General features: G+C 47.7%; 2 protein-coding genes across 5 annotated transcripts; one reads left to right on the top strand and one right to left on the bottom strand.

Moving 5' to 3' along the window:
* Nucleotides 1-203: 203 nt before the first annotated feature.
* Nucleotides 204-17533, top strand: dnmbp (dynamin binding protein). Of its 3 annotated transcripts, XM_049760194.2 has the most exons (19): nt 204-542; nt 988-1079; nt 2789-2943; nt 3082-3204; nt 4192-6213; nt 12869-13077; nt 13151-13250; nt 13322-13469; nt 13869-13886; nt 14251-14450; nt 14516-14646; nt 14713-14817; nt 14886-15014; nt 15083-15418; nt 15489-15698; nt 15768-15966; nt 16064-16599; nt 16658-16870; nt 17092-17533. In XM_049760194.2, the coding sequence occupies exons 3-18, from the start codon at nt 2799-2801 to the stop codon at nt 16841-16843; spliced, it is 4797 nt and encodes a 1598-aa protein (XP_049616151.1). In that variant the 5' UTR covers nt 204-542; nt 988-1079; nt 2789-2798; the 3' UTR covers nt 16844-16870; nt 17092-17533. The 3 variants fall into 3 exon arrangements, with proteins under 3 accessions (XP_049616151.1, XP_049616150.1, XP_049616152.1); XM_049760193.2 differs by having other exon boundaries at nt 16658-17533; XM_049760195.2 differs by lacking the exons at nt 204-542; nt 988-1079; nt 2789-2943; nt 3082-3204; nt 4192-6213 and adding an exon at nt 8016-10190 and having other exon boundaries at nt 16658-17533.
* Nucleotides 17409-27495, bottom strand: nrap (nebulin-related anchoring protein). Of its 2 annotated transcripts, XM_049760190.2 has the most exons (42): nt 27071-27495; nt 26843-26937; nt 26679-26766; nt 25732-25836; nt 25486-25578; nt 25315-25422; nt 25144-25248; nt 24967-25074; nt 24794-24901; nt 24602-24709; nt 24374-24490; nt 24149-24253; nt 23980-24084; nt 23804-23908; nt 23632-23730; nt 23467-23571; nt 23289-23396; nt 23119-23226; nt 22843-23040; nt 22661-22765; nt 22483-22581; nt 22319-22423; nt 22141-22248; nt 21919-22076; nt 21677-21830; nt 21403-21606; nt 21238-21342; nt 21065-21172; nt 20888-21001; nt 20629-20826; nt 20459-20563; nt 20285-20383; nt 20126-20230; nt 19959-20066; nt 19572-19883; nt 19408-19512; nt 19207-19305; nt 19041-19145; nt 18866-18973; nt 18474-18785; nt 18247-18402; nt 17409-18184 (listed from the first exon to the last, which is right to left on the bottom strand). In XM_049760190.2, exons 1-42 carry the CDS (start codon nt 27134-27136, stop codon nt 17879-17881), a joined length of 5412 nt encoding a protein of 1803 aa, XP_049616147.1. In that variant the 5' UTR covers nt 27137-27495; the 3' UTR covers nt 17409-17878. The 2 variants fall into 2 exon arrangements, with proteins under 2 accessions (XP_049616147.1, XP_049616149.1); XM_049760192.2 differs by lacking the exon at nt 25732-25836 and having other exon boundaries at nt 27071-27492.
* Between the last annotated feature and the right edge of the window lie 352 nt (nt 27496-27847).

Here is a 27847-nt window from a genome sequence, read left to right as displayed (position 1 = left end):
TTAATGAAACATATTAATAGAATCGGACCTATTACAACTAAAAAACCCGGATAAATATATTTTAAATATTTTATTATTTATAATTTAATGTGTTTTCAGCCAGGCATTTTGTAGGGCAGCTACAACAGCTGATCGGGGGGGGGGGAAATCTACTTTCCCTTTCTTTTCAGTCAGGCATCGAGGTGGGGCACCTAACGGGAGCTCTTTGGAAAAAGTAGGGTGGACTGTGTTGAGTGAAGGCATGGAGAGGAGACTCCAAAAGCTCTGCTCCCCTTCCAGCACTTCTGACGTCTGAACAGATGACAGCTGAAATGGCTGAAACACACGGACTGCGCCGACATGTTTCTTATACTCCAAAAGAATAGCGCATTCTTTCGCTTTATGATGATTGTTTTCAATCTATGCGCGCTGTAGTCGTTCGAGTTTCATCGGGAAGACACGAGTGCCAACACATCAGCGGACCCGAGAAAAAGTTGCTTCTCGTAGATCTACTTGGATCTTGAAAATTGCCGATTACAGCTGGACTTCGATCACCCGAATAGGTGATTATTTTTTTTTCCATGTTATTACTTATTTTGTGATATTCCATATATGTCTCGGTGTGTGTACGTTAGCAATAACACACGTGCGCGCATCATAACAACAATCACAACTAAGTCGGAAGTCAACATTAGTTTTTCTCAAACTTTCCTAACTCTCGGCACATATTAAGATATAAAAAATGTGCTGTAACACGATGTATACAGAGTAATCATGCACCGTCTGCCCTCTAGTGGACATATATTGTAATTGTTCAGGGTGTCACTATATGACGCTGACATAAAGGAAAACAAAAATGGATTCTTGCCAGTTGGACTAATTGGCAATAGCTACTTTAAATAAGTTAAATTATTTCCACTTTCCCACAGCCTGCACATAGTATGGTGCCAATGCAATAAAAATGATGTGCAAGTGTGAAAATAAAAACGTCTGTGCTTGTTTTTGAAGGTTTGACCTCCAGCATTTGCATAGGTGTGACTACCTGGCAACCTCTCCTGTGTTGTCCTTGCAAGCTGCTATCAGTGCTGTTGTCAACTGAGGTGAGCGATGGTCACTGCCGTATTTGACGCCTGCCAGCTTTTAATTATTCAGAGCCACTCTTGTTCTATTTAGCCCACGTCGACAAAGCAACCGGAGATGCTCGTCTTCCGAGTGCTCGCCTTTGGATTTCCAATAAATCATATTTGACAGTAATTACGTACGCGCCTTTTGATCCTGTGTTTTAGAAAATATCTAACATGATGTTACGCTACTTTTTCTCCTTCTGGATCGATGGCGTTTCCGCAGTCTTGTGGAGATGAGTTACATAATGGCTCATATGCTACCTATTAGGGCCTCCGCTGTGTTTTAAGGGTGCGCCGTATCCCGGGCAACTCCCTCAAGGAAAACCCTCCATGCTTTTTTTTTTTCAAAAACAATCCCCCCCCCTCCTCGTCTCCGAGGTGATGCGAGCAGAGACATCCGAGCTGTTCTCATGTTTATTCAAAGGTCTGGCTGTCATTTATATTCAACACGTGCTTGGGAAAGAGGAGGAGTGTGCACGATTCTGGCGTTCTCCTGTGGAATGCCCTGACGTTTCCTCACCAAATATAAATACGGTGTGTTGAAAATATTTCCCCCAAAATGGACACACCCTTAGTTTTCCTCCTACGTGCTATTTTTTATTTATTTTTTCCAGCTAGACACCCAACAGAATGATTCATAAAGCTGGAATACACCATTGGGAATAAATTAATGCAAGTTTTGGAATTGAGCTTGCTTTGGCTGATGATTCACCACGCCTAATTCTACTTTTTCCATTTTCAAAGCTGAGTGAAGATGATGAGACAAACAACTTTTTTTTTTAATATCCAGAACTATCCACCGGCACTGTTTGGGTATTGTATTGAACTCCCCCTGACTCAGCAGTCTGAACGAGCAGGCCGCAATTGGCATCAAAACATATCCAGCATCTTCTGCCAGAACATAGGCGTGTGTGCATGCCAGTCTGCGGACCGGATTAGGGATGAATGGACCAGGAGTTGTGTGTCCACCGTCGACTGTGTGTCAGCTGTTGCCGTAGAGTGACCCACAATGACCTTTCCCTCATCTTGCAAGAAGAGAACCACCAGGATACGCTCAAATGAGCAAAGTTCATCCCCTTATCAGGACCTTGTAGGCGCTAGAGGAGACACACCTCATTTTACCATCACGTGCCAGTTCAATGTTTTGTCATTGAACTGGCTTTCTATGTTCCCTTTATTTATCTTCAATCCAAACAAATCTGGCCTTCATCTGATTACTAATAGATGAGTCAGAAGCATCCGACACAAGTTGAGTGTCTGTATAAGCTAAAAACTACCCGAATCCACGGCTAGCGACAGAACCGGGGCCCCGCCGGGGTTATTTTCCCGGGCCTAGCGTAAAAGTCGCCAGGCAACGGCGTGACACACTCACCCGGGCCCATAAATAAAAATAAGAAGCTTGTCTGGCCGCATGTAGATCTCTGGATTAGCCGGCAGAAAGCGGCTGGAGCAGGTGAGCGAGAACCGTTTTGTGCCGATTGGAAAATGCTCCACATGAACTAACGGCACCGCCTAAATATTTGCGCTGTGTGTCATGGATTTTGACACGTGGACAGAAATGTTGCAACTTGTCCTACACTCCCTTCTTGCTCATAAATTTGCCAGGACACGTTTAATCGTCACAGGTTCTGGCAAGAATTGTTTTTTGTGTAAATGTCAGCTGTATTCCAAAAATTTCCTTGCAGGTTATGAGTGATGGAAGCGGGATCGCTGGTGCGCGCCGTCTTTGAGTTCCTTCCCAGCGTCTCCGAGGAGCTGCCCCTCTTCCCCGGCGATGTTATCGAGGTGCTCGGCGTGGTGGATGACTTCTGGTTGCTCGGCAACAAAGATGGCGTCACCGGTAAGGACGCTTTCAGCGATTGGGCATCGAGGGCGACGCAAAGGGGAAATGTATATTCGCTTAAAATATAACGAGTATGACTAAAGATCATGAAAACTGAGGAACTTTGGTTTTCCCCCCTCTATGTGCTATCTTCAGGTCAGTTTCCCAGCACCTTTGTGGAAGAGGTTACCATACCCACTTCCAAACCCGAAGATCGACTCTACGTGTGCATTAACGATTTTTGCTCCACGGAACAGGGGAGTCTTGCCCTAAAGAGAGGTAAGCAAAATGGTAGTATTTGATTTGGATTGGACGAGATGCAAATAAATAAAAAGTGCAATAATATAAATATCCCATATCTGAAGAAGAGTCGGAAAAAACCTTTTTGGTCGTCGTACTGTGAAGTGACATCTAATGAATGTTGTTTTCTGGCTTAGCCTAAAAACGATGTCTCTGCACCCAGGTAAATAATTTATTTGTAGATCGAAGTTTTTTTTTTTTTTTTTTAGCCTTTGTAGCGCTCTTTCATTTTTTTTCTTTTTTATATCATGGTAGCCAATTTTTGCCCAATATGCATGTAGTGCTCTTTTTGTCAATGAATCCATTAGCATCCTCTGTGGAGTCACTTCCCCAAACCTCCCACTAGATGTCCTCAGATGCTTAATTAAAACTAGTGCACTCACTCACCTGTCTTTATTTTTAAGTTTCTCTGATGACATGAACTGTTATTCATTAAGAATTTTTTTTGTGTGCGTCATTCTTATGCCAACACGCTCAGGACTAAAGACAATGACGTTGGCTAAAGTCCTTCACACTGGTAAAACTTCTTCCAAATTTCTTTTCCTAGTACAAAAGTGTCACACAATATTATAGAGACTTTGTTGTTTTGGATAAAGCCAAGGACATTTCCTCCATAATAGGAAAGCATCCACACTGGCTGTCTGCGGTGTGTTTATTTCCTGTAGGAATTTCCACGCTCCTGTTGGCCTTGTCCCAGTTTTGCTCAGCGACACAATAGGGAGGTGGAGCTGCATAAACTTTGGAATGTGACCCCCCTCATAACTTCTAGCTGCTCATTCGGCAAATCCCCAACGCTCTTGAAAATCAAATATAATTTTATGCTCACCAGTTTAAGATCATATTTGTGCTATGATTGACAGACACTGACGTTTATGAAGAATTAAAAAATGTGATTAATTCATGTTGTCATGAGATCAAATGCGTTATTGTTCTACATCAAGTCATGTTTACTCCGTGTCTCCTTAGGTGATGTGGTAGTTGGGGAAACGGGGGACTCCATGGAGTCTGGAGAGTCATGGCTTTGCGGCTGTGACGACCGGGGGGTCCGCGGTGTCTTCCCCGCCTCCTGCGTCAAGGAGCTGAACCTCTCCTGCCGCTCCCGGCAGCTCTCGGCGCGCTCGGCCCAGGCTCACGCCGCCGACCTCCCGGCGCACGCCCTGGGCCAGGCCCGGGCTCTCATGAGTCTCCACGCGCAGCTCAACGAGGAGCTGGACTTCCGCGAGGGCGACTTGATCATCATCACCGGACTGCCCGAGCCGGGTTGGTTCGAAGGTGAGCTGGACGGCCGCAGGGGGATCTTCCCGGAGGGGTTTGTGGAGCTCCTGAGTCCTCTGCGATCACCTCAGGAGCTCCAGCATTGCCAGTATTTCAGCAATGATGGAGAGCAGGCCACCGAAGAAGATGCCGTAGAAGATGAGCAGGTGGAGGAACAGAAAGAGTCGCTCCGAGAAGACGACGAAGAGGAGGAAGGTGCCATCTATGGAGTGGCGCTCTATGAATTCCGTGCCATGGAGCCCGGTGAGTTGGACTTTGATGTGGGCGAGCGCATTCGTGTCGTAAACACCATGGAAGATGGCTGGCTGGAGGGAGAACTGAGAGGACGCTGTGGTATCTTCCCTCATCGTTTTGTCAAAATCGAAAACCCCCATCTGAAAATGGCAGAGGAAACAAAACACGACGAACCGAAACAGGAGGACGCTTTTGACTACAGCTCAGATCCATCGTGGCCCAACGGGAACGACCCCGATCCGACCTCTTGTGAAGATCACACGATATGGGATCTGGACTACTTTGAGAAGAATGAGCAGCAGAGATGGCAAAGTACAAAGAGCGACGCTGCTCCAGATGAAAACAGAAGGCAGAGCGATTTGGTTCCTGTGGGCCCATCGCACCCGAGACCGCAGAGACCCAAATCCATGCCACCGATGAGACCCAGACTCCCACCTCCGCGACCGAGCTTGCCCGCACGTAGCCAAATGAATCGTGTCGATGCAAAGACCAACTACACGAACGGAAACCAGAGAAGCTACGCTAACGGAACCGGCCGACCTCAATCTAAATTATCTCATAGTCGAACTCTCCCCAGCACTCCTGGTTGGTCCAAAGACAACCAGAACCGCCACGGGCCCACCGGGAACGGCAACTGTAGCCGAAGCGCAACCCTCGGACAAGCCTTGATGAGCATCGTGGAGAACCATAAACAGAAGAAGACCAGCGGCAATGATGCCGAAAGCCAATCTTGTCGTTCCCAGCAGGTGCGCTCGGGCTCCAACGGCTTCTTGCCGTCGTCCTTCACCTTGGATGCTTTGCTGACATCGGCCGGCGACTTGGAAGCCAAACTGTCGCAGCAGCTTTTTGAATTTGAGAAAAGCCTCACGTCGCCGTGCAGCGACAGCGGCGCCTCGGTGGAGCAATCTCACATCTCCAGACACTTCTCCATTTTGGGCTTCAATGACGAGAGCGACATCATCCGGGGGTCTTTACACTCGCCGGGTTCCGACTCTGCCTCCTCGTCGTTAGAGAGACGCAGGACCCTTCGCCCGCCTCCTCCTCGTCCGCAAGTGGTCCGCCCCGCCAGTCGACCGGCCCGCCCTGCTCCCCGTCGTCCTCCGCCGACCCCGAGACCCTCCGCCAACTCTTCCCACCACAACAACTCCATCTTCTTTGCCCCTCATGAGCCAAGCTTTGACCAACTAAATGACGAGCAAGCAGATCTCAGTGACTTCACGGCTATCCAGGAACACGAGGTCCACCCGGAAGACGAGAAGGATCCAGAGATGGAGCTGGAGAGCCAACGGCGGAGCGAGCTGTTGCTACGGCTTCAAGAAGTGGAGAACGACATGGACATGTATGCGCGCACCGCCGAGGAACTCAGGGCCCTGCTGGAGGAGGAAGAGGAGGAGACGGCCCGCGTGCAGCTCATGGAGAACCTGGAGTTCTGCAACTACACGCTGGAGACGCTGGCCTTGGAGCAGCAACAGTTGCAAGGTAAGTGAAGCCTCTTTCATGAACTTTGAACCTTCTTTGCAAAAAATCAATAGTCCTAATGGAGATGCAGTTAGAAGTCTCGTGGCTGCCTCTTGAGGAAAACTGACTTCTCACGAGGCAGACCCACGTGTTGTCACCTAGGTACCAGATTGTGAAAGTCTAGGCCCCCCCCCCCCCCCCCCCCCCCCCCCCCCCCCCCCCCCCCCCCCCACTCGGCACAAATGGAACAAAGAGAGAGCCAAGACTCGTCCGGGTGAAAACACGACATGGCTCGCTTTGGAAAAAGATCCAAATTGCGGTTTTGGAGAACCCTAACGCTGCCCCTGGCTCACCTCTTTGGACTCTCTTCTGAGGAGGCCACATCCAGCAGATTGGCGGGTAGGATGGAGAATGTTAGACGGAGCTCCAAGCATTCTTCAGATATTTCACATTATTTTTACTTCCTCAGATAATGACAGGAACTTGCAAACGATTCTCGTGTTGGATCTTAAAGTCTTATTTTACACGACTGCCATTGTCCGTCAAGGACAGGAATTTGCTAGAAGGCAACAAGCTAAGTGTCCACATAATTTGCATTCACTCGTCACCGGACCGGAATTCTCACACCTTCCTGTAAATAATAACATCTCGTAACGCCTCCCCACATCCGCTTTACAATAGTCTCGTTGCGTTCCCCGTTTCGTGCTCACTTTACAGAAAGGTGTGTAGCGGCCAATGTGTTTGTTGTGCACACACTCCAAGAGTGTGTTGTTCCATGCGGGGCGTGGATCAAAACATTTTGGGAAACAATGGCAGCTTAAAAAAATAAATCATACATAGCAAGATGAAACTAACATTCCTAAAACATCTTTATTTAGATTTTTTTTTGTGTGTGTGTGTTTTTAGATCTTTGTCCTTTAATTCTTTAAACCCCCCAACGCTCCCGTCTCGGCTTCCATGACACCGACGCCGTTCTCAGGGTCCTTTGGCAACTCCAGTTAGCCAAACATAATAGGACACTTAAAGACGTCGGACAGTTTGATACATGATCTTTTTACTCCAACTTCATTTGCATGAGCACTCCCCCATAGGAATGTTGTGTTACACAAAAAGCAGTTTCGGTCCTGATTTAGATCTGAACACTCAGTAATTAGTTTTCTCCCTCCCTTAATACCCTGTGAAACATCTCATAATGAGTCTCGCTGAAGATGTTTCTATTTATAAGACAATTTGTCATCATGAAAGAATTACCAGTTTCTTATCACCCTTGAGATTTTTTTTTAATTGCTGGTAAATTGACACGGTCCCATGGGTACTTAGTTTCCCGTTTATTTGTGTTGGGTTTGAACCACTCCTTGCCTCTCTCATGGAGAGATGAGATTGAGAGCACAGGGGATTGGGGGGGGGGTGTATACTTATGAATAGGCCCCATTTTTTTCCCACATCAAAGTTTGAACTCGAAGAGTGCGGACAGTGTTTTACAATAGCTCATTGTGCACTCGGGTTTCTACTTTTCAAACTAATGGTCTGACCTATTAATTGCTTACTTTCTTTGTGTTTCAAAATAATTACTTTGTTCCGTCCAAGTCCAAGTCGAGTTTGCATTTTAGCGTTGAGGCCTATCAGTGTCGGAACCGCAGACAGCATTGATCTGGTCTGCAGGAAATTGCGCAACTAAGCAAACAGGATAAAGGATGGCGGATTGTTCATTGCACAGGAAAAAAAAAAAAATGCGGTTTTACGGATTTATAATTTGTCTCTCGTCAAAGACTTGTCCTGAGGGACGGTGTTTTCCTGCAAGCGGCAGTAGTGGCACTTGAAACAATGGGAGTGGCTACTGGGCTAATCCTCTACTCATGTGACTAGACTGAAATCATTAACCCAAGGAGGCCCCTCCTTCAAGCACCGCCACCCCCTCCTGCCTGAGATGACAGCAGGGAGGGGATGATTTAGTTACGCCGAGAGCTGGGAGGTGTTTGGCTCGGGCGCTCCTGCTGAGGCCATGCAGAGAAGGCAAAGAAAAACAAGTGGGACCTAGTTGCTCAACAAAATGCCTGACAGGTGGAGTCTTTTACGGCGCTTTGTGAAGGAATGCCAGAATCAAAGGAGCAAAGGAATCAGTCGCTTTGAAGATCACAGCTCTGGGAGGCTCTTTTAAACAAATATGAAGGGCCCAACGGTTTATGGAAACCCGGTCATGTTTGCTCCCGTGGACTGGAACTTCGCTCCTGGGCCCCCGGTAAGGAGGGGGAAGAGCGTGGAAGAGCTGGGGGATGCTGGATGGGCTAAGGAAAGAGAGCGAGTGGCCCATCTTCAACATTTACAGCAACTCCACCAACTTCAGTTTCAGCAGCAACAGGTTGTGTATCCCGGCTATGGGGTGGCTCCTCCTGGACTCCCGCAGCAAGCTATGATGGCAGCGGTTCCAGGTAACCCAGTTCCGATGCCAATGCAAGCCGGGATGATGCCTGTCCAGAGAGGCCCGATTATTGCAGGGGGGCCCGTGCCAGGTCCTGTGCATGTGGCCGCTCCGTGGCCTGTGCAATGGAACCACCAGGTCCAGGGCAACCAAACAAGCTGGGAATATGATGACCAGCAGAAGTCACCTTATAAAGACAGGAGTTCTCAAGGGCAGAATGTTTACTACCATCCAGGTTCACAAGACGGTCACCTTGATGTGAGGATATCGGAATGGAAAGGCAAACATTGCTTCTACCAAGGCCCGGAGGATTACGAGCAGGTGCCCTTAGAAAAGGACAGCAAGAGCCACGAGGGCTACGCCAAATTGGATGAAGATAGAAGACGGGACAATAGAAGTCGAGACAGCCAACGTAACTCTGACGGTTACGGCCACAGGAGTCACAGAGAGTCCGAGGACTATGACTATAAGGAAAAATACAAGTACAGGGATAGTTACAACCGAAGAAATCACGACCGCTATGACGACGACAGACAATATTATGACGAGAGGAGACATCGTAAACGTGATCCCAAGGAACATGACAGGTACGACGATGAATACGAAGACTACCGTGAAGACGATCGCAGAGACTATTCTTGTAGAGACTACGATCGTAGAGACGATCCTCGCAGAGACGATTCTCGCAGAGACAATCCTCGTAGAGACGATCCTCGCAGAGACGATACTCGTAGAGACGATCCTCGCAGAGACGACCCTCACAGAGACGACCCTCGCAGAGACGACCCTCGTAGAGACGATCGGTATTATCCCCAAGACCGGGACTATTACGATACTAAACGCTCTAGGGACAAAGACCAATACAGAGAGGAAGACCGCTATAGGGATCGAAAATACAAAGATAAGTACCGTGAATGGCGTTCGGAGGACGACTGCGACCGCAGAGAACATAGTTACAGAGACAAAGAAGTCTACAACCGGAGAAATGAAGACAACTACTCGAATAGACAACGTGACCAATGTGACTCTGAATTAGACGAATGCAGCAGTGCCAAACAGAGGGAACGCTATTATCGGTACAAAGATACAGGTGATGACAAGTACTACGACCACCACAGACGGAAGGAGAAAGACCACTACGAGCGCCAGGACTCCTACGATTCCGAGAATGATTACCGTCGCAACTGGACAGAACCAGAACCCTACGAGCGTAGAGACGAAGGACGATCCTACCACAAACCCAGAGACAAATATCGAGATTTGCGTTCTTTATCTGCGGATTCGCATCACGAGGAATACCCCAAAGAACAACACAGCAAGACGCATTGTGAGGAATGGGTGGAAGAGCAAAACAAGAAGCTGGCGCTCAGGCGGATGCGTTCCTTCGAGGATCCCGTCGTCTACGGGCCCAGCGAGGAGTCGGAAAAAGGATACGAGTCGAGCGCCGGGAACGGCGGACCCAAGCGGGGTCGGAAGCCCGTTTATGTGGGCTCTCTAGATCGCAATAGCTTCTACAGGAAGACGGCTCCCAGCTCCCTGGGAAAATCAGCCTTCGCCACTATGAGGAAGCCTAAACACGGTAAAGACCTGGATCTTGTCATGTGATCAAGTCCCTTTTCATATCACATGTGACCTCCAGTAACTGCCTGAACTTTCAAACCTAAATTAGCCAGATTATCATCGATTACATCGAGATGTCTCTTCATGTTTGTAAGCACATAAGGATTGGCCGTCCCACAGGAAGAGAGCATTTTCTTCAGTCTCCGATCTTGCGGAACGAGTTTTGCGGCTTCTTGGTTTTTGTTGTCATTGTCCCGAGAGACATGTTTGCTAAAGAAGTCTTCATACGTAACGAGTCTGTTTAGTTGAAGCAAACCATAAAAGGCTGCTTTGCCTTTTCAATCAAGATAGGGACACTCGGTACGCTAACACCAATCTGTCATCATGAACTTTATTCACATGTAAATGATCTTCAGATTATTTTGTTGATGAGTAATAGGAAGGAATGAAGTCTTTAAGATCTGATTTGACATTGGAAAGTCATGTGTGTGAGAGATCCAAACTCTGACTTGAGTGTATTGTGTCTGAGAAGAAGCAGGTGGCGCCCCCCGCCCCCCTTAACACCACTACCACCACGGAGGCCCCTCCCCCTGTCACCAAGACTCACAGTCGGCGAGGCAGCCCCCTTTCAGGAGCCCGGCTATTAATCCCTAGCGTCAGCATGGCGAGTGGATGGCGGGGGTCCGTCTGTCTGGAGCCAGGCAGTGGCTAGTGCTGCTCCTGACTCCTTCGTTGTGAGACTGATAGCGTAGTGGCCATTTTTCAAAACACCGGCATGCACTAATCCTGTTAGTGTTTCAGCCCCGTCAGGAGGTTTGTATTCGATCGCATGTCGGAAAACGTTTATTGAGTCTCATTTTGTAAATCATCAAAAGCTGGCAGGGGTGTGTAAACTTTTGCTACCCCTGTACACAAACAAGGCACACAGTCTGAGACTTTTTAGCGTCTTTGGCCATAGTGTCATGATGACGTGATGATGGAGCAGCATATGCCGTGTGGTTCTTGGTAATCCCTTAACGAGGGGGGGGTTGTTAATTGAGCGTGCAAATCTCGAGACCATATTTCAAGTCGTAGCACAACATTGTTTCAAAGTCATAAGTTAGCGTGAGTCAGCGTGATGCCACTTTATGAGCGGGTGAGTTTCAATAACAAGCGCTACTGACCTTTGACCAAACTCGAAGTTAATCTTCAACGCTATTCGGGAATTTTTTTTTCTATATTTTCTATTGACAATAATATAACAACGTCGTGCGACAACTGAGCCGATTGTGAGATCTGACCACTCGCTGGAATGCGGCCCTTTAACATTTGACCTTCGGAGATAAGCGGGAGCTTGTGTGGCTCGACCAAAGATGCGTGTTGGCGGGACATTCCGGTACCTTATTGCAAGTTGGAACTCGCTTGAGTTTCCATGAGGCTTCGCTCAAGTAATATCATGCCCTACTAAATAAAAAAAAAAAAAGTTGGTTATTCCTGGAAACCAAATCACTGCCTCCCCAAAAACTGAGGCGGCCCCCCACGCCCTCCTGCTGGCCTTGTTGCCGGGGGCAACTGTGCATTCTCCCGTGAACAAGCAGACTCACATGCTTTGACCTCAAGTCTCAATTTTGATTGGCTGTATCACGTTTTTAAAGTCTCCCATTATGAGTTAAACTGCGTTCAGGATTTCATGTGGAGTTTTGGCATATCTCTCTGAGGTGGAGCTGTGAAAACATCAAATGGTTCCAGCCAAGACCTGGACCGGATTCCACCCATTAATCTAGCACGCTACTTTACATTAGCATACTTTATTGATGCAAGTAGGAACTTTAAAAAGAAAAAATGCATGCTGAAAACAAAAAAAAACAAAAAAGTGGTCAACGTGATCCAGCTTTTATGCTCCGCCCAGGGGTCGTTGTCATCTCTGGTGTGTGCAATCATGGTGCCTTGCAATCCTTTCTCATGGTAATTGGAGCTGTGGAATGGCGAGTGCACACATTGGACGGGCGGCCGTGTGAGCCGGACAACCAGTCTTAAAATGGCTGGTTTTGTTTGAAAAGGGGAAAGAGGAGTGGGAGGGTGCTTGATGGAAGAAAGTTGTTTGCAGCAGCAGGTGGGTGAAGCTTCATCATGTCTTTACAAAAAGAGTCTTTCACTTGTTGAGTGTTGTGAAACTCAATCTTCACTGTATTGTACCGGAATTTTGGATCCCAGGTGTACCTAATGTAGTGGCCGGTCCTCACTTAGTAGTATTTTTGGAAGCTATCCTGCTTCAACATTGTGCAAATGCAAATATGTGTGTCAGGAGCCTTTTGATTCCACATGGCGGAGCAAATAAAAGTGTCACTTGATAAAAAGTGGGTCACCTCAAAAAACGTGAGACCCGATTGATTCCAATTATACGCGCAGCCTTTTGTTTTGCCACTCTTGTTGTCCGCTTAGCGTAAAGCCGTTAGCCGACTGCTTTGTCATCAGGGGACGCTTGGCTCGGTGAACTAGTGGACGGATGGCGCTGGTGGAGAAAAGCTCCCCTGAGCCCGGCTTTAGTTCAATCACGTGAAGGTGAAGCCACAAGTGAGGTCAGGCCGGGAAGGAGCTGTCCCGGGGCGGTTACAAATTGACTTTTGAGACCATTTTATAGATATTTTAATTTCTGTATCTTTTAAATATTTTTTTTTTGGTCATGTGTCGCTTAATGTTCCTTGTGGCTCTTCTCAGAGATGACGCAGTTGTCGTCGCAGCCCAAACTCTCAAAGCCCGCCTCGGCCGGCGACGCCACGCCCGCCGCCGACACCGAGGACCCCGAGTTGAGAATGCTGGAGAAACGATCCAAGGTGATCGAGGAGCTCCTGCAGACGGAGAAGGACTACATCAAGGACCTGCAAATGTGCGTGGTGGAGATCGTTGAACCTCTGCAGAAGAACCAGGTAGACGTCTCTGACCGTAACGTTGACCGCGAGCTTCAAGTGACGCAATAGTGATGGTAATTTTTGTCTGAAGGTGAAGAACGTGGACTTTGACGGCCTTTTCGGCAACATCAACTCTGTGATCGATCTGTCGCAGCGGCTCTTTGAAACGTTGGAGGAAACCGACTCCATCGGTAAGTCCGCCTTACAAAGCTTGCTCGGAAGAAAATCCAACTTGAGCTCTTCCCGTCTTGTGACTCTCCAGGAAAAGTCTTCGTTGACTTTAAAGCGGAGCTGGAGGCCGTGTACAACGTCTACTGCCAGAACCACGACGAGGCCATCTCGCTTTTAGAAAGCTACGAGAAAGACGAAAATATCCAACGCCACGTTTTGGAGTGTCTGGAGAGGCTCAGGTGAGGAAAGGAACAAAAAAAAATCAAACCCAAAACTAATTTGACCTACATTTGGCAATTTTATTTTCTATTGTCATATTACTCAATTCACACCTGCGAGTTTAGTGTGTAATATTTATTTAATGTCTTTGTTTCGAGCCACCACAAAAGTGGATAAATAAACTTCCTGTGAAGGCGCCTTCCGACTTTCGGATTTGCTCAAACCAAAGTTAAAGAATGTGCCCTACCTTGTTCCACCTGTTTGGCTAGCAGTGAGTCACTCACGACAAGTTATTGATACATACAGGGTTGGTCCCGAAACCAGAAATCATCTTTCGTTTTAATTGTTGCTGACATAGATGTAAATTTTCACAAGCTCACCAATGGTGTAATTTCTTGTCGCCCCCCTCAACCCCGCAGGGCCATATATCGAGACTGGTAAGTGTCTACAAAGAGTGTTGCCATGAGCATGTCAATCATCCTGAGCGCTAACACCCTTTGATTGACCTGTGTGTGTTTGGCCCGTGTGTGTGTGTGTTGTCGTTCCTCTCCTCGGGTCGTGATTGGTGTTTTGCATGGAGGCTTTGAATGAGACGGGAATGGGGAAACTAACGCCATCATGTGGACTAAAAACGCAATAACAAGACGCGGCAGCTTCAATGCTTTTGTTTGCAAGTTGAGCTTTTTTTGTCCTGTTGATGGTGTTGGGCAAAATTTTTTTTTTTTTTTACCCCCTTTAGTTTGATGATGTCATCACGTTCGGTCAGCTGATCCGTTTTGTCCGCCTTTAATTTTTGTTCAGGGGCAAAACCAACTACATCAATTTGGGTTCTTTCCTCATCAAGCCGGTACAGCGGGTCATGCGCTACCCGCTGCTCCTCATGGAGCTCCTGGGGGCCACGCCCGAAAGCCACCACGACCGGCCCCAGCTCGCTCAGGCCCTGCAGGCCGTCAAGGAGATCAACGTCAACATCAACGAGTACAAACGGCGCAAAGACCTCGGTAAGGATTTCATTTTCACACAGACGTGGAATTGGATCATGACATTTATCTCTCGCCGGCCTCAGTGGTGAAGTACAGGAAGGGCGACGAGGACACGTTCATCGACAAGATCTCCAAACTCAGCATGCATTCCATCATCAAGAAGTCCAACCGTGTCAGCAGTCACATCAAGCACCTGACGGGAATTTCACCACAGGTACAAAACCAGGTTTCCCGCCGCTTGAGTTTCGGTGTCTTAAGAACCTCCCCCGCTTCTTCTCAGATTAAAGACGAGGCGTTCGACGAGGCCGAAAAGCGCTTCCGGCTGCAGGAGCGACTCATCAAATCTTTCATCCGAGATATTTCCTTGTACCTGCAGCACATCAGGGTATACTTTCGTTTTGACCCGGTTCTCCCGCGGGTTTTACGGTTCTGACGGTCTCAAACGGTCCGCAGGAATCGGCTTCGGTGAAGGTGCTGGCGGCCATCAGCTTCTGCGACATCTACACGGAGCGAAACATCCCCGACACAGAGCGCTTCCAGAGAGCCCATCGTTGCATCAGCGACCAGCAGTTCACACAATTTGTAAGTAATTGTAATTTCTGGATTTTTTTTTTTTTTTTATACTCCTTGTTCTCCTTTTGCTTGAGCAGAAGGAACGCACAGAAGCTTTGGTCATCAACCCGCTGACCCAGCTGCTGCTCATGTTCGCCGGACCCCACAAGCTGGTCCAGAAGCGTTTCGACAAGCTGCTGGACTACGACAACTGCAAGGAGCGCGCCGAGCGCTTGAAGGACCGCCGGGTCCAGGATGAGCTACAGGTGGCGCGTAGCAACTACGAGGCACTCAACGCCCAACTTCTAGATGAGCTCCCAAAGTTCCACAACGCTGCCGAGGAGCTCTTCACCGGCTGCGTGAAGGCCTTCGCTCAAGCCCAGAAAGACTTCATGAAGACGACGCTCGGAGAGCTGAAACCTCTTCTCCAAGTCGTGAGTATAATTCAGTGGGCTTGGTATCGGCCATTTCTGCAAAATTCCTTCAACTCTGGGTTTTGGCTAGTTTGCTCGCAAGGTCGGCACCGAGGGAAACTTGGTAGCCCAGTTCCAAGACGAGTACGGCCGCGTTCTCCAGCTTCTGCAGAGCTTCAGCTTCTGCCCTGAAAACCTGCCGCCATCCACCACAACCACCACTGTCACCGCTTCGGCAAACAATCCCCCCAATAAGAAAACCCTAGAGAAGCAGAGCTCCAAAAAGCAACTCCAAGGACCTGTGAGTTCAAACATCTACACCTTAACTCCATTTGGTTCAGGTCTCACCCTCTCGGCCGTTGTTCCCCAGCCCAACTGCATCTTGCAGACGGATGAGCATCGAGCAGCTCTGATGACACGCTTTGGTCCTGGCAAACTCTTCCAGGCTGAGAGGAACTTCAATGCGGCCCAGGATCTGGATGTGTCCATCCTGGAGGGGGACCTGGTGGGCATCATCAAGCAGCAGGACCCCATGGGGAGCAACAATCGCTGGCTGGTTGATAACGGCGGTAGGTTTCAACATTCGACACGAATTGTCCAATCGCTGATCCGATCCAGGTATTTGGTCGACGTGCCTTTTAAGCTTCTGGTTTTGTCCATCCGCAGTCTCCAAGGGCTTCGTGTACAGCTCCTTCCTCAAACCCTACAACCCGCGCAGGAGCCAGTCGGACGTGTCCATCGAGAGTCAATCATCCAACGAGTCGGGCTACGGCGGCTCCTCGCCCGTTTTCTCGCGGCAGAACAGCAACAGCACGCTAATCTTCAACCAGGAAACGGCGGCCGTCAGCTTCTCCACGACGCAATCCCAAAGCCACTCGTCCCCGCAGCCGTCTCTGGACTCCACCCCGTCTCGTGGGCCTCACCTCGACTCCTCGCCGCGGGATCCCTCCAACCGCCACAGGACCGCGGAGTCCTCCCACCAGCGCTCGGGTCACCGCCGGGACTCGTACGACGCCGCCCACGCCAGCCTGAGCGACCGCTCGGAGACGGACTCTTATTCCTCGCACAGAGACGGCTCGCAGCAGAGTCACGGCGATTCTCACCGGTGGAGGAACGGCGGCGGGCACAAAAAGTCCGCCTACGCTCTCGACGACTTCAGCGAGCCCGAGTCTGAGCAGGACGCCGAATCGGACCGACACCAGGTGAGCTTGGAGCTAGCTAAATATTTCAGCGCGCTAACGAGTCACCGCTATTTTCCAGATCTACTTCGCCCTGTACTCCTTCAGCGCTCGCTGCGCCAACGAACTGAGCATTTCGGCCAACCAGCGTCTTCGCATTCTGGAGTTCCAGGACATGAACGGCAACGGCGAGTGGTGGCTCGGCGAGGCCGGCGGCCGACGAGGCTACGTGCCTTCCAATTACATCCGCAAATCGGAGTACACTTGAGCGCCCCCTGCTGCTTGTGACACGGTGGTGAGACAAGCGGATCTTTTTTTGGAGTGACTGACTTTCTGCTCCTATTCTCAGATGCCTATATTTATAGATTTTTTTTTTTTTTTACTTTCCATAAAGAAATGTGGATTATTCATCCAGTATTAGCACGTCGGGGAAGCCTGAAAGCAAACAAGGATTTTTTTTTTTTTTTTAAAACCCGATCACTGTGTTCATTGCACTTTCTCCATTTGGCTTCATAGGAACAATCAAAGTATGAAGCACTTAAGGACTTCCAGTTTGAGGAGATGTTGGCGTGTTGTGTGATTTTCCAAACAGCACTCATTGACACTGTGAAATGAAGACAAGGTAAAAAAAAAAACAAAAAAACATTTATAAAGCGGGAGAATATTTGCTCTACGTGTAAATATTGTATGTAATACTGAATACGCCCTTCGAAACAACGATAAAAATTAAAGCCACCTTGGAAATTGGGTCAAATTAATCCAATTCCCCGGGTCGTGCAATTTTTTTTGTAACCCGGTGCTATCACAGCTTTTTGATTAAAACAATTGAAAAATATTTTTGGGACTTATTCGATTTATTTTATGCTTCTTTTCTAACATGGGGTGTTCATCTCCAACTGCTTACATTCAGGCAACAAATGAAAACAACCCATTTCGACCACTTTAAAAATCAATTTGATTGAGAAAAAAAAAAATTTGAAAGTAGTAAAATGGAGGATTTACTCCAAGGCCAGCTTTGAGTTTTCACGTCGCAAAAGCTGAACCTGCCAGTCTTCCAGTCGATACAAAGTTGTTATTAATTCCCAAATTAAACGATAATCTTTCATGTCACGTGTCTGTTCCGTTCAATGCCACCATTTTGATTCCAACACAGTGGTGGTTTTACTTATCCTAATCAATACATTTTTTATGATTAATAAATAACTTCAATTTTTCCATTTAAAGCCACCACTGTGTTTTGCTGTCTTCATTCAACATGCTCCCATCCTTCAATAATCATCTAGCATCAGTTCTCCAAAACCTCTTAAGCGTCTTTGATGGCTTTGGCCTGACCGGACGTCTTGAGCGTGTTTTGCCGGGCGGCCGACGAGGTGCTGCTGGATTTCTTCTCCATGGATTTAAAAGTGGCACTGCTGCTGCTACTACTTGTAGTTGTGGTGGTGATCTTCTTCTGCACCGTCTGGTGAGTCTTGGTCCTGTTGACGTGAAGCACCTCCATGGCGTCCATGTTGACGCCTTGTTGGATCTTCTCGCTGGTCTCCACTTGTTCGGACGTATGATGTTGTTGTTCTTGTTGCTGCTGCTCTTCCATCCTCTGCTGGTAGTGGAACTGTAACATAACAAAGGTTGGTAGGAATCCATTTGTGTGTTCCTCCACAGATTTGATCTCACCATTATCATTCGCTGGTACTTGGCGATGGCCTCATCCGTGGTCACGCCCTCAGCCAGGCCCAGCTCAGCAGCCCGGCGAGCGAGCTCCACCTTGTGGGAACCGGGCGGGGTCCAGCCCGCTCCCCTCATTCGGTTCAAGTCCGACTTGTAGTTCACCTGCAACGCCCGTCACAACGGCATCTCAAGCTTCCAGCAAGAACTTCCGAACCGAGAACATCACGCCTTACGTCGCTCTGCAGCTTGTAGGCCTGCTTAGCGTGCTTGACGTTGAGCTGCTCCGAGTCACACGTGTAGTCGTGGAGCTTGCTTCGGTACGTCAGGTCGCTGGCTTGAGCCTGGCTCTTCTTGGCCAGCAGGAACTCGGGCTGGTCGGCGTGGATCTTGTAGTTGGAGCGTTCCTCCTTGGACTGCCGCTTGTACTCCAGGTTGCTCTGGAGCTTGCTGGCCGCCAGCTGGTGCATCATTTTCGGATCGTCCTCCACGCAGCGCAGCCCCACCTGCTGGCCCTTCTCACGCAAGTGAGAGTCCTTGTAGAGCACCTAGGCCAGGACCAAATCCTCATTTATTCACTATCTTGTTCCTTGAAGACTTTTGGGAGCTCTTTTTCCAAAACACTCACATCACTAGCAATTTCTCTGGAGGCTTTTGCAGTTTGGAAGGGGATGGCGTCCAGCCTTAAGTCGTAGCCCAGCATCTTCATCTGCTCCCCGGAGGCCTTGTATACTTTCTGCACCAGAGAGGAAACTTACTGGAACTGAACTTCTCGTATGTTGCAGGTTCTTAGTGGAGCTTACGTCGCTAATGTGCTGGGCGTTCATCCTGGCTCGGACAAAGTCTGGATCATCTGGATGTAAGGTGTACTTGTTCATGTCGTCGTTCCGGCCAGATTTGTACAACCTCTGGATGGGGGAGCAGAATGGTGTGTCTGAAGGTGACTACCGATAATTTTGTTTTTGTTACCTCGCTGCACTGTTGGTAGCTGGTCTTGGCGTGGACCATATCTGGGGAGTCGGTCACCGAGGTGAACCTGAAGCTGTCCGGCAGTTGGCGGTATCGCTTCTGCGTGACGAAAAAACGCATGAGTTGTATCTGTGTCTGCTCCTTGACATCATCCAGGTTGGTTCCTTGCTGTTCTTTATGAACTTCAACGTGCTCACTTACATCACTAACAAGCTTCCCAGCCTTCTTAGCCGACTCCAGCTGTGGTGCCCCCACTCCATCCCACGCCACGCCCTTCATGAAGTTCAGGTCCGACTTGTACAGTGTCTAGACCGGAAGCAATTATAAGTTTTTGCATTCTCTGGTTCTCGGTGACTTGGCCTCACCTCACTCTGGAGGTCGTAGGCCTTCTTGGCCCACTTGACCTTCATGTCGTCAGGAAGCACGGTGTACTCGTGAAGCCTCTTCCTGTAGTCCTGCTCGCTGGCCAGAGCTTGAGCGTTCTTGGCCGTGACTAAGTGGACCATGTCAGGTGTCAGGTGGTAGTGTCCGCTGGCCGTCAAGGCGTCCTTACGGTACTCCTGGTCGCTGGCCAGACGGTTGGCCTGCATGTAGTGCAGCAGGTACGTGTCGTCCGAAACGCTCTGTGCCCCGATGTGCTTTCCTTTTTCCATCAGGTGGTTGTGTTTATATTTATACTGCCGAGAAGAAGATACAAATTGACTGCCGTTGACTAGAAACAGCCCGTTTATGTTTGTCATGAATCATCTCACATCACTGGCAATGCCCGTGGAGCTCTTGGCTGCCTGGAACGGGATGTCCTGCATGGTTAGCTTGTAGCCCTGAGCCCTCAGATTGTGCCAGGAGTCTCTGTATCGGATCTGGAGAAACCATTCGATGTAAAACGTCCACCTGTGAACATCCAAGGATCTGGTCTTACCTCGCTAAAGTTAGCCGCGTTGATCTTAGCTTGAGTGATCTCCGGTCTCTCCGCCGTGATGGTGTAGGTGTGCTGGTCGCTCACTCCTTTCTCTTTGTACAGACGCTAGGAGAGATGCTAGCTCAGTGAGGATCACGTTGAGGGAAAATAATCACTCACCTCATTTGTGATCAGTCCACTGAATTTGGCGTGGACCATGTCAGGGGAGTCTGCCACGGAGGTGTGCCTGAAGTTGTATGGATGCTGGCGATACTTTCTCTGAGGCAGGGGACATTTTGAAATGTTTTTAGGGAGTTTGGACGATTGGTAGGTAGTAGAACTTATGAGTCTTACATCACTGATAAGGTCTGTAGCTTTCCTGGAGCCTTCAATTTGCAGGGCCCCAGTTGCGATCCATGCGGCACCCCGCAGGTAATTGAGGTCCGATCGATAGATCCTCTGCAACAGAAGATAAGAGTTCCATAGCTCTTGTGTCGTCAAAGTGTCGAGTACGCCAACCTTACCTCGCTCTGCAGAGCGTACGCCTTCTTAGCCGCCTGGACCTTCATGTCGTCCGGCAGAGACGTGTACTCGTGTAAGAAGAGCCTGTAGTCCTGGTCGCTAGCCAAAGACTGGGCCTTCTTAGCGTGGGTCACCTCCATCATATCCATCGGCAGGTGGTGCTTGTAACGCTGGCTGGCAGACTCCTTCTTGTACGTAATCTGGAAATGAAAATGGGTTTTTAACGAGGTAGATATCGGAGGAACGAGACAAAGCACCTACGTCGCTTTGCAGCTTGTTAGCGTGAACGGAGTGAGATATGTTGATGTCGTCGTGCATCCCTCTCAGTCCAATCATCTTCCCTTTGGTCTTCTCAAATTCTTCTTTGTATTTTTGCTATGATGACAGAAATATTTAATTCCATTTTTGAGGATTTTGATGTTCAAATCATCTACTCACATCGCTGAGTATGTCAGCTGACGCTTTCGCCGATTGGAACGGAATAGCATCCAGACGCAGTTTATAACCTCCATCACGTAGTTTAGTCCAAGATTCCTTGTAACGACTCTGTTGTGGGACAGTTCGAACATGTCGGATCGAATCGGAATGGATTTCCTTTTTAGCATCTTTACCTCGCTCAGGTTCAAGGCGTTGATCTTGGCCTGCACAAACTCAGGGAGCTCCTCGTTGAGGGTGTAGATATGCTTCATGTTTTCTCCTTTCTCTCTGTACAACCTCTGTAAAAAAAAAAAAACGTTTATGATCACGATATCTCCAATGATGTCATAAGTACTTACGTCAATGGCCAGTTTGTTGCTGAGTTTGGCCTGGACCATCTCAGGTGTGTCTTCAACACTTGTAAACTTCAGGTCGCTCACATTCTGCCGATATTTTTTCTCGCTCAGAACATCTCCGGCTTTTTTGGCCTGCTGGGCATCCAAAGACTTGGAGGCCTCCCAGCTAACACCCCTCATCCAGTTCAGATCCGAACGATACAGTTTCTAAAAACACATACTTGTGATTCTCCAAAATGGTGGACGGGACAATAACGTGAGTTTCCACGAGACTTACGTCGCTCTGCAGTCCGTAGGCTTTCTTTGCCCAGGCCACGTTGATGTCACTTGGCAAGGTGGTGTACTCGTGGAGGTATGTTCTGTAGTTGTAGTCCGCTGCCAAGTCTTGGGCCTTCTTGGCCTGGCTGATGTTCAGCATGTCCAGAGAAACACTGGAGGGGAGATAGATCTACAGGTTCTAGCTTTGCACTATGGAAATATTTAGCTATTGATGACTTTGTAGGAAGTTGATGGACTCACTTGAATTGAGTCTTGGTGTCTTCATAGTTCTTCCTGTAGTCGCGACCACTCTGGAGTTTGGTGGCCAAAGCCGAGTGAGCCATCTGAGAGTCGTCGCTGACCGATTTGATTCCGATCACCTTGCCTTTAGTTTTCTCATATTGCTCTTTGTATTTGACCTGCAACATGGACGGGTTTTGGTCCTGGTTCCTGACGTAAGTTCCTGAATGTGTCAAAACTCACATCACTGGCCAAGTCCCTCTTAGCTCTGGCGGTGAGAATGGAAAGTGCGTCCAGTCGGAGTTCGAAACCTTTTTCCCGCTGTTTCTCCCATTGGCTTTTGTAGACTTTCTAAGAAGAGGCAGCGAGATGAACGTTAAGATCTGCAGATTTTTAATTCGATTTGTGGTAGTCAACTCACCGCGCTGAGAAGATCAGCATTCGCCTTTGCTTGTCTGAAAAGCGGCTCATCCTTGCTCATGGTGTACTGATGGATCATCTGCTCCGTGTTTGCTTTGTACGCCAGCTAATAAGAACAATTTAATGAACCAAAGTTGAGCTTCAGCAATAACACAAAGACCTTACATCACTCTGGAGTTCCTGGCTCTTCTTAGCATGTTGGATGGACAGATTGTCCGCCACGTGGGTGAACTTGATGCGATCCACCTTCTGCCGATATTTATTCTGCAAAAGATGCCAGAAACAATATGTCACCTAATCCAGAGTTTTTTTTTTTTCATTAAACACATGATGGAGAACTGACGTCACTGAGAAGATCTCCAGCTTTCTTGGCTTGGGTGATGTTGAGGCAACCTTCAGTCTCCCAGCTCACTCCTTTCATCCAGTTCAAGTCTGAGCGGTACTGGTTCTGATGAACAGAAGAGAAAAAGAAATGGTGGTTTCAAAGATCTCATGGTTGCCTATGGACCACAATTGTATTCTCACCTCACTCTGCAGGGAATAGGCCTTCTTGGCTTGCTGGACCTTCATGTCATCAGCCATGACGGTGTAGTCGTGCAGCCTGGTTCGATATTCCAGATCGCTGGCCAGAGCTTGAGCCTTTTTGGCGTGACTTAGGTTGACCATGTCCATGTTCAGTCTGTAGCGGCTTTGGTTCTCCTTGGAGTCCTTCTTGTATGCAATCTGTAGGAGAAGCGTAAATGTGAGGGAATTCCTAGAGTCACGTGAGTTGGGTTCCTCGGGTTCCTCGGGCTGACTTACGTCGTTGTGCATCTTGGCCACCTGAAGCGAATGTAAAGTCTTGGAGTCGCTCACGTTGACGCCCACGGCCAGTTCCTTGTTCTTCAGATAGTTCTCTTTATATTTAAGCTAAAAAACATCACATTCATCGTGACTTGTCATATTGCAAATAATTTTTGTGGTTTTCTCACATCGCTGGCGAGGTCTCGAGAAGCCTTCGCCGCCTTGACGCTGAGGTCATCCACACCGATGTCACACGCTTTGGATTTTGTCTTCTCCCAGGCTTCCTTGTATTTAATCTGGATTGAGAGTGGTGTGAAGTATCACAAAAAAAAAAACGATGTCCCTGGAAATTAGGTGCCTACTTACATCACTGCACAAAACTGCATTGTCTTTGGCCTTTTTAATTTGAGGCAGGTCCTCGTGAAGCGTGTAGAGATGCTTGGTCTTCTCGTAGTCTGCTTTATAATTCAGCTGAGAAGAAAAAAAACCTTTCAGTGCTCTCCAAACGTCAAGATCATGCATCCCACTCACATTACTGATAAGTTGAGCGTTTTTCCTCGCCAGGAGGATCTCGGGCGTGTCCGCCACTGGGCTGTACTTGACTTGGTCAATGTGTTGCCTGTAGTTCTTCTGCGGAGGTGGAACCAAAACAGAACTGAGTGAGTCCCTCAATGACTCATTGAGCTCAGGAATCAGATCTCACGTCTTTAAGTGGGTCCAGCTTCCGTTGGCAACGGTAGCCCGGTGTCAACGTGGCTTGGTAGGTGTACTCGGTTTGATCTTGATCGTGACCTTGCTTGTATGAAATCTGGGTGACATCAGAGAGCACGTGATTTACTCCAACCTGGAATTTGATGGTCAATAAATGCCAAGGCTTACATCACTAGCCAGCGTCCGGGCTTTCATGGCGTGCATGGTCCTCTTGTCGATTCCCGAGCCTTCGTAGTGGCCCTTCATATCGATGTACTTCTCTCTGTATTTGTTCTTGTACAGAAAAAAAAAATTTTTGATTATCATCACAGTGAATTTAGAATTTCTAGAAACTTACATCACTGGTGAACTTGGCCACTTTGGCAGCATTTTGAAATTGGGGTGTCTTGCAAAAATCGATGCTGTGACCTTTGCTGTTCTCCAAGTCTTTTCTGTACTCGACCTATTGCGCAATACAGACGCCAAAATGTTCACTGTTCAGAATAGAGTCAGAGGTCACGTGGTGACATCATCGGAGTCATCCGCCGCGGCATGTCAGGGATGCTAAATATTTTGTGCTGACCTCACTGACAAGCTTGTTGATCTTCCGGGCGTTCATCAAGGCCAGGTTGTCTTCCGAGGTCAGGTTGTGGTAATGCGACGCGCCCTTCATTTTATTTAAATCTTTTCTGTATTTCAACTGTAAGACAAGGTGAAGGAAAGTGATTTTTTTACAATCAGCACCCTGGCCACACAACTTCGAAGAATCCAAATTCCAGCTCCAACCAAAACAAAAAACTTTTATACTTACATCACTTGCATTTTCTTGAGCCTTCTTAGCCAGGTGATAGCCGGGTGTGATCATGGCGGGGAAGCTTCCTTTGCCCCGTTGCTGCTCGTATTCTTCAGTGTAGGCGATCTACAGAAATATTAAATATGCAGTTCCTCAGTTTGGATCGTGGTCTTTCCACAGAACTGTCACAAAGTCCAAAAAATGAGCAACCTGGCTGAAGTTCTCTGCATTCTCTCTGGCGAAGGCCATTTCTGCCGCCGCCGCTTCGGCGCTGGCTTTGCCCTTTATCTCCTGCTCGTATACGTGACGATATTTTATCTGGGGTGAAGCACAGAGAAATCAATCAAAAGTACTCAAAAGTTCAGATACTGATAGTTACTTACGTTGCTGGCTTGCTCGGAAGCCTTTTTTGACATTTTATATCCAGGCGTGAGATGTGCGGGGAAGCTGCCTTTGCCTTTCTGCTGCTCGTACTCCTCCGTGTAGGCGTACTGGGAAAAAAAACCCGATAATATATCGGCCTCGTGTATTCATTTTGGTTCGCAAAGTCAATGACTCACATCACTGACAATCTGCCCTTGTTTCTTAGCCAGGACCACCTCCGGGGGGTCCACAAAGGCCGTGTATTTCGAAATTCTCTCCTCGTGGCCTTTCTTGTATTCAAGCTGTTCGGGACAAAGCAGCAAAATCTCAATATGGCCACTTAATGATGCGTCAAAGCGTTCCCTTACGTTGCTTGCAAGGGTGTTGGCGTTTTTGGCCGTTTGGTATCCTGGTGTGATCAAGGCGGGGAAGCTGCCTTTCCCTTTGGTCTGCTCGTATTCCTCCAGGAACTTGACCTATCATCGAGAATACTTTTAAAAAACTATTTCGCTAACTCATGTTGAGAAAAGGCAACTCACGTCACTGAGGTTTGTCTGAGCTTGCGACATGGTCACCATCTCCTGGTTGTACCAAGTCTGTTGCTGGGAGAACTCAGACTGAGACTTGAAGGACTGTTTGGATGCAAGATGGATTGAAAAGTAATCAGACTTGGGGTACAAAAGATCTTCTTGTCAGTTTTTCGGAGCATTGGGGGCAACAATTTTGAGTTGAGTATAACCAATGTTAACTGGAAGTCCCTTTCTTGGCTCTGCTTTGGACCTCACCTGACCGGCCATCTGACTGGCTAGACGAGCCCTCTCCAACTCCATGGACTTCATGTCATAGTGGAAGGTAGACATAAAACGTTCGCCATCCTCGCGATACTTCAGCTACAAATGCATATAGACGTCAAAACGTTAAGCCAAGACCAGCGTAAATTTGCACAAGCGCAACACTGGACATGTGCCTAATCTAATAGCAGTTCTAAAATATGATTTGAAGTTACCAGAAGATCTGCTTTAAGGACTTAGCGTTGCAAATGCAGCGTGAAATCAGAGAACATTTGCACCAATGATGCAAAATTATCTGTGGAGTCCCACAGGGTTCCATATTAGGTCCTCTCCTGTTTTTAGTAGAGTGTAATATTTATGGAGAAGTGCATCATGGTATAAAGGTCTCTGGAGATTTCAGCCATAAACATTTTAGTCTCAGCCAATGAAAAGAAAACTAGGTTGGGCCATGCGAGCAAAAGCAAGATTTGATCACAAGTCTACGATCAGATCAGATATCATCATCTGTGAAGACCTCAGTCTGTCTGGATGCATCTATCAGGAGCTTATGAGCTTGCAAGCCTGCTGCTAATATAAGCCTGGAGTCCCGCGTGGACTTTGAAACGAAATCCAACAGGTGGAGAAGAGGAAGCGATGCCGGGATCTTTTTTGCGGTTTAATTTTAGCCGGCTGAGGCATAAAGCTGCTCGGCACCGAAATAACCTGAGGCGCACTCTCCATTCCATGAGGCTACCGTCATTTGCAAACTCAACAGCCTTTCTGGGAAAAGGTGGGCTTTTTAAAACGAAAAAAAGGAAGTAACCTGACCACCAAATTTCTGCTTTTGCGGTTAAATCTGGGTACAACTGCCCGAGGGAAACATAGCGGCCACCTGTGTCATGTTCCAAATACTTTACAAAGACATTAGCTTGTGTCTTCAAGCCACGATGACATCATCTCACCTCACTGCTGGCCTTGCTTTGCTTTTTGGCGGTGATGTTGATGGGCGCCTCGTACACGCTGGTGAAGGTGTTATTCCTCGGGTTATGTCTGTAGCCGAGAAATACACACTTTTGGACTTTTTGTCAAAAAACAGAAAAATAAAATAATAGGAAAAAAAACTCACACTGAGCAGTAAGGCCTCTTTTTATGGCTGACAAAATTATTGGCCGTCAGCACCATTTTACAGATGTCGCAGTGAAAACATGCTTTGTGCCAGTTCTGCCAAAAAAATAAAAATAAAATGATTAGTTCATCATGTATTCAACAATGTCTAATTTGCCAAATTAAAGTATCAGCTTTAATTAGTGTCACATTTAATGAAAGCAAAACAATCGAGGCTTGCTTGTAATACCTGATCAATGCAGTTGATCTTCTCCGCCGGGTACACCACAAAACCGCACCTCGCACAAGATTGCATTTTGAATCTTCTCTCTTCACCTCCTTCTCAAAAATAAAAACTTCAATCGACTAACAGGCAATCCCTCGCTTGTGTTTCTCCCCCGGTGGTAAACTTAGTTCTGAGACTGCGCCACTGCGGTCTCCTACTTGACACCGTGTCCCATGATGGACCACCCCTCCCGTGGTGTTGTCACAAAGCATGCCAGACCACTGGTGGACGCCGCTGTCTATCTTCAGGACATGTCGATGTGTGTGTGTAATGATCCCTGGGTGGACAATTAGGTCAACCTCGTTATGACACATCGTAAGTGACACACGTTGAACAATATAGCTATAGATAGAGGATGGATCAACTTTAAAGCTTGTGTGTCTTGCTTGATTTATACGATGTTCAAGCTGAAGTATTTTTTGAAGGCCTTTATTTACCTCTGTATATTTTTCTAGGTGTTTTTGTGGATGTTCATTGCACAATTAAACTGAAGATGCTAAAGGGATTGGCTTGGAATTATTTTTGTACTTTTGAGCTGCATTTGCTTTAATATACGTTAACTTCTGTCGACTAATAAAACGTGTAGAGAACCCTAAAATAAATTTTAATTCAATTCTGTTTTATTTATATGATGCCAAATCATGACAAAAGTTGTGTTTGACACTTTACACACAAAGTAGGTCTAAATTTTAATTTTTGTTTTCATCACAGCCATATTAAATATTGTTTGTTGTTCAAAGT

This window comes from Syngnathus scovelli, chromosome 21, assembly GCF_024217435.2.
Source record: "Syngnathus scovelli strain Florida chromosome 21, RoL_Ssco_1.2, whole genome shotgun sequence".
Classification (NCBI taxonomy): domain Eukaryota; kingdom Metazoa; phylum Chordata; class Actinopteri; order Syngnathiformes; family Syngnathidae; genus Syngnathus; species Syngnathus scovelli.
Note: the sequence above shows the minus strand (reverse complement) of the source record. Positions and strands in the feature narration are given on the sequence as shown.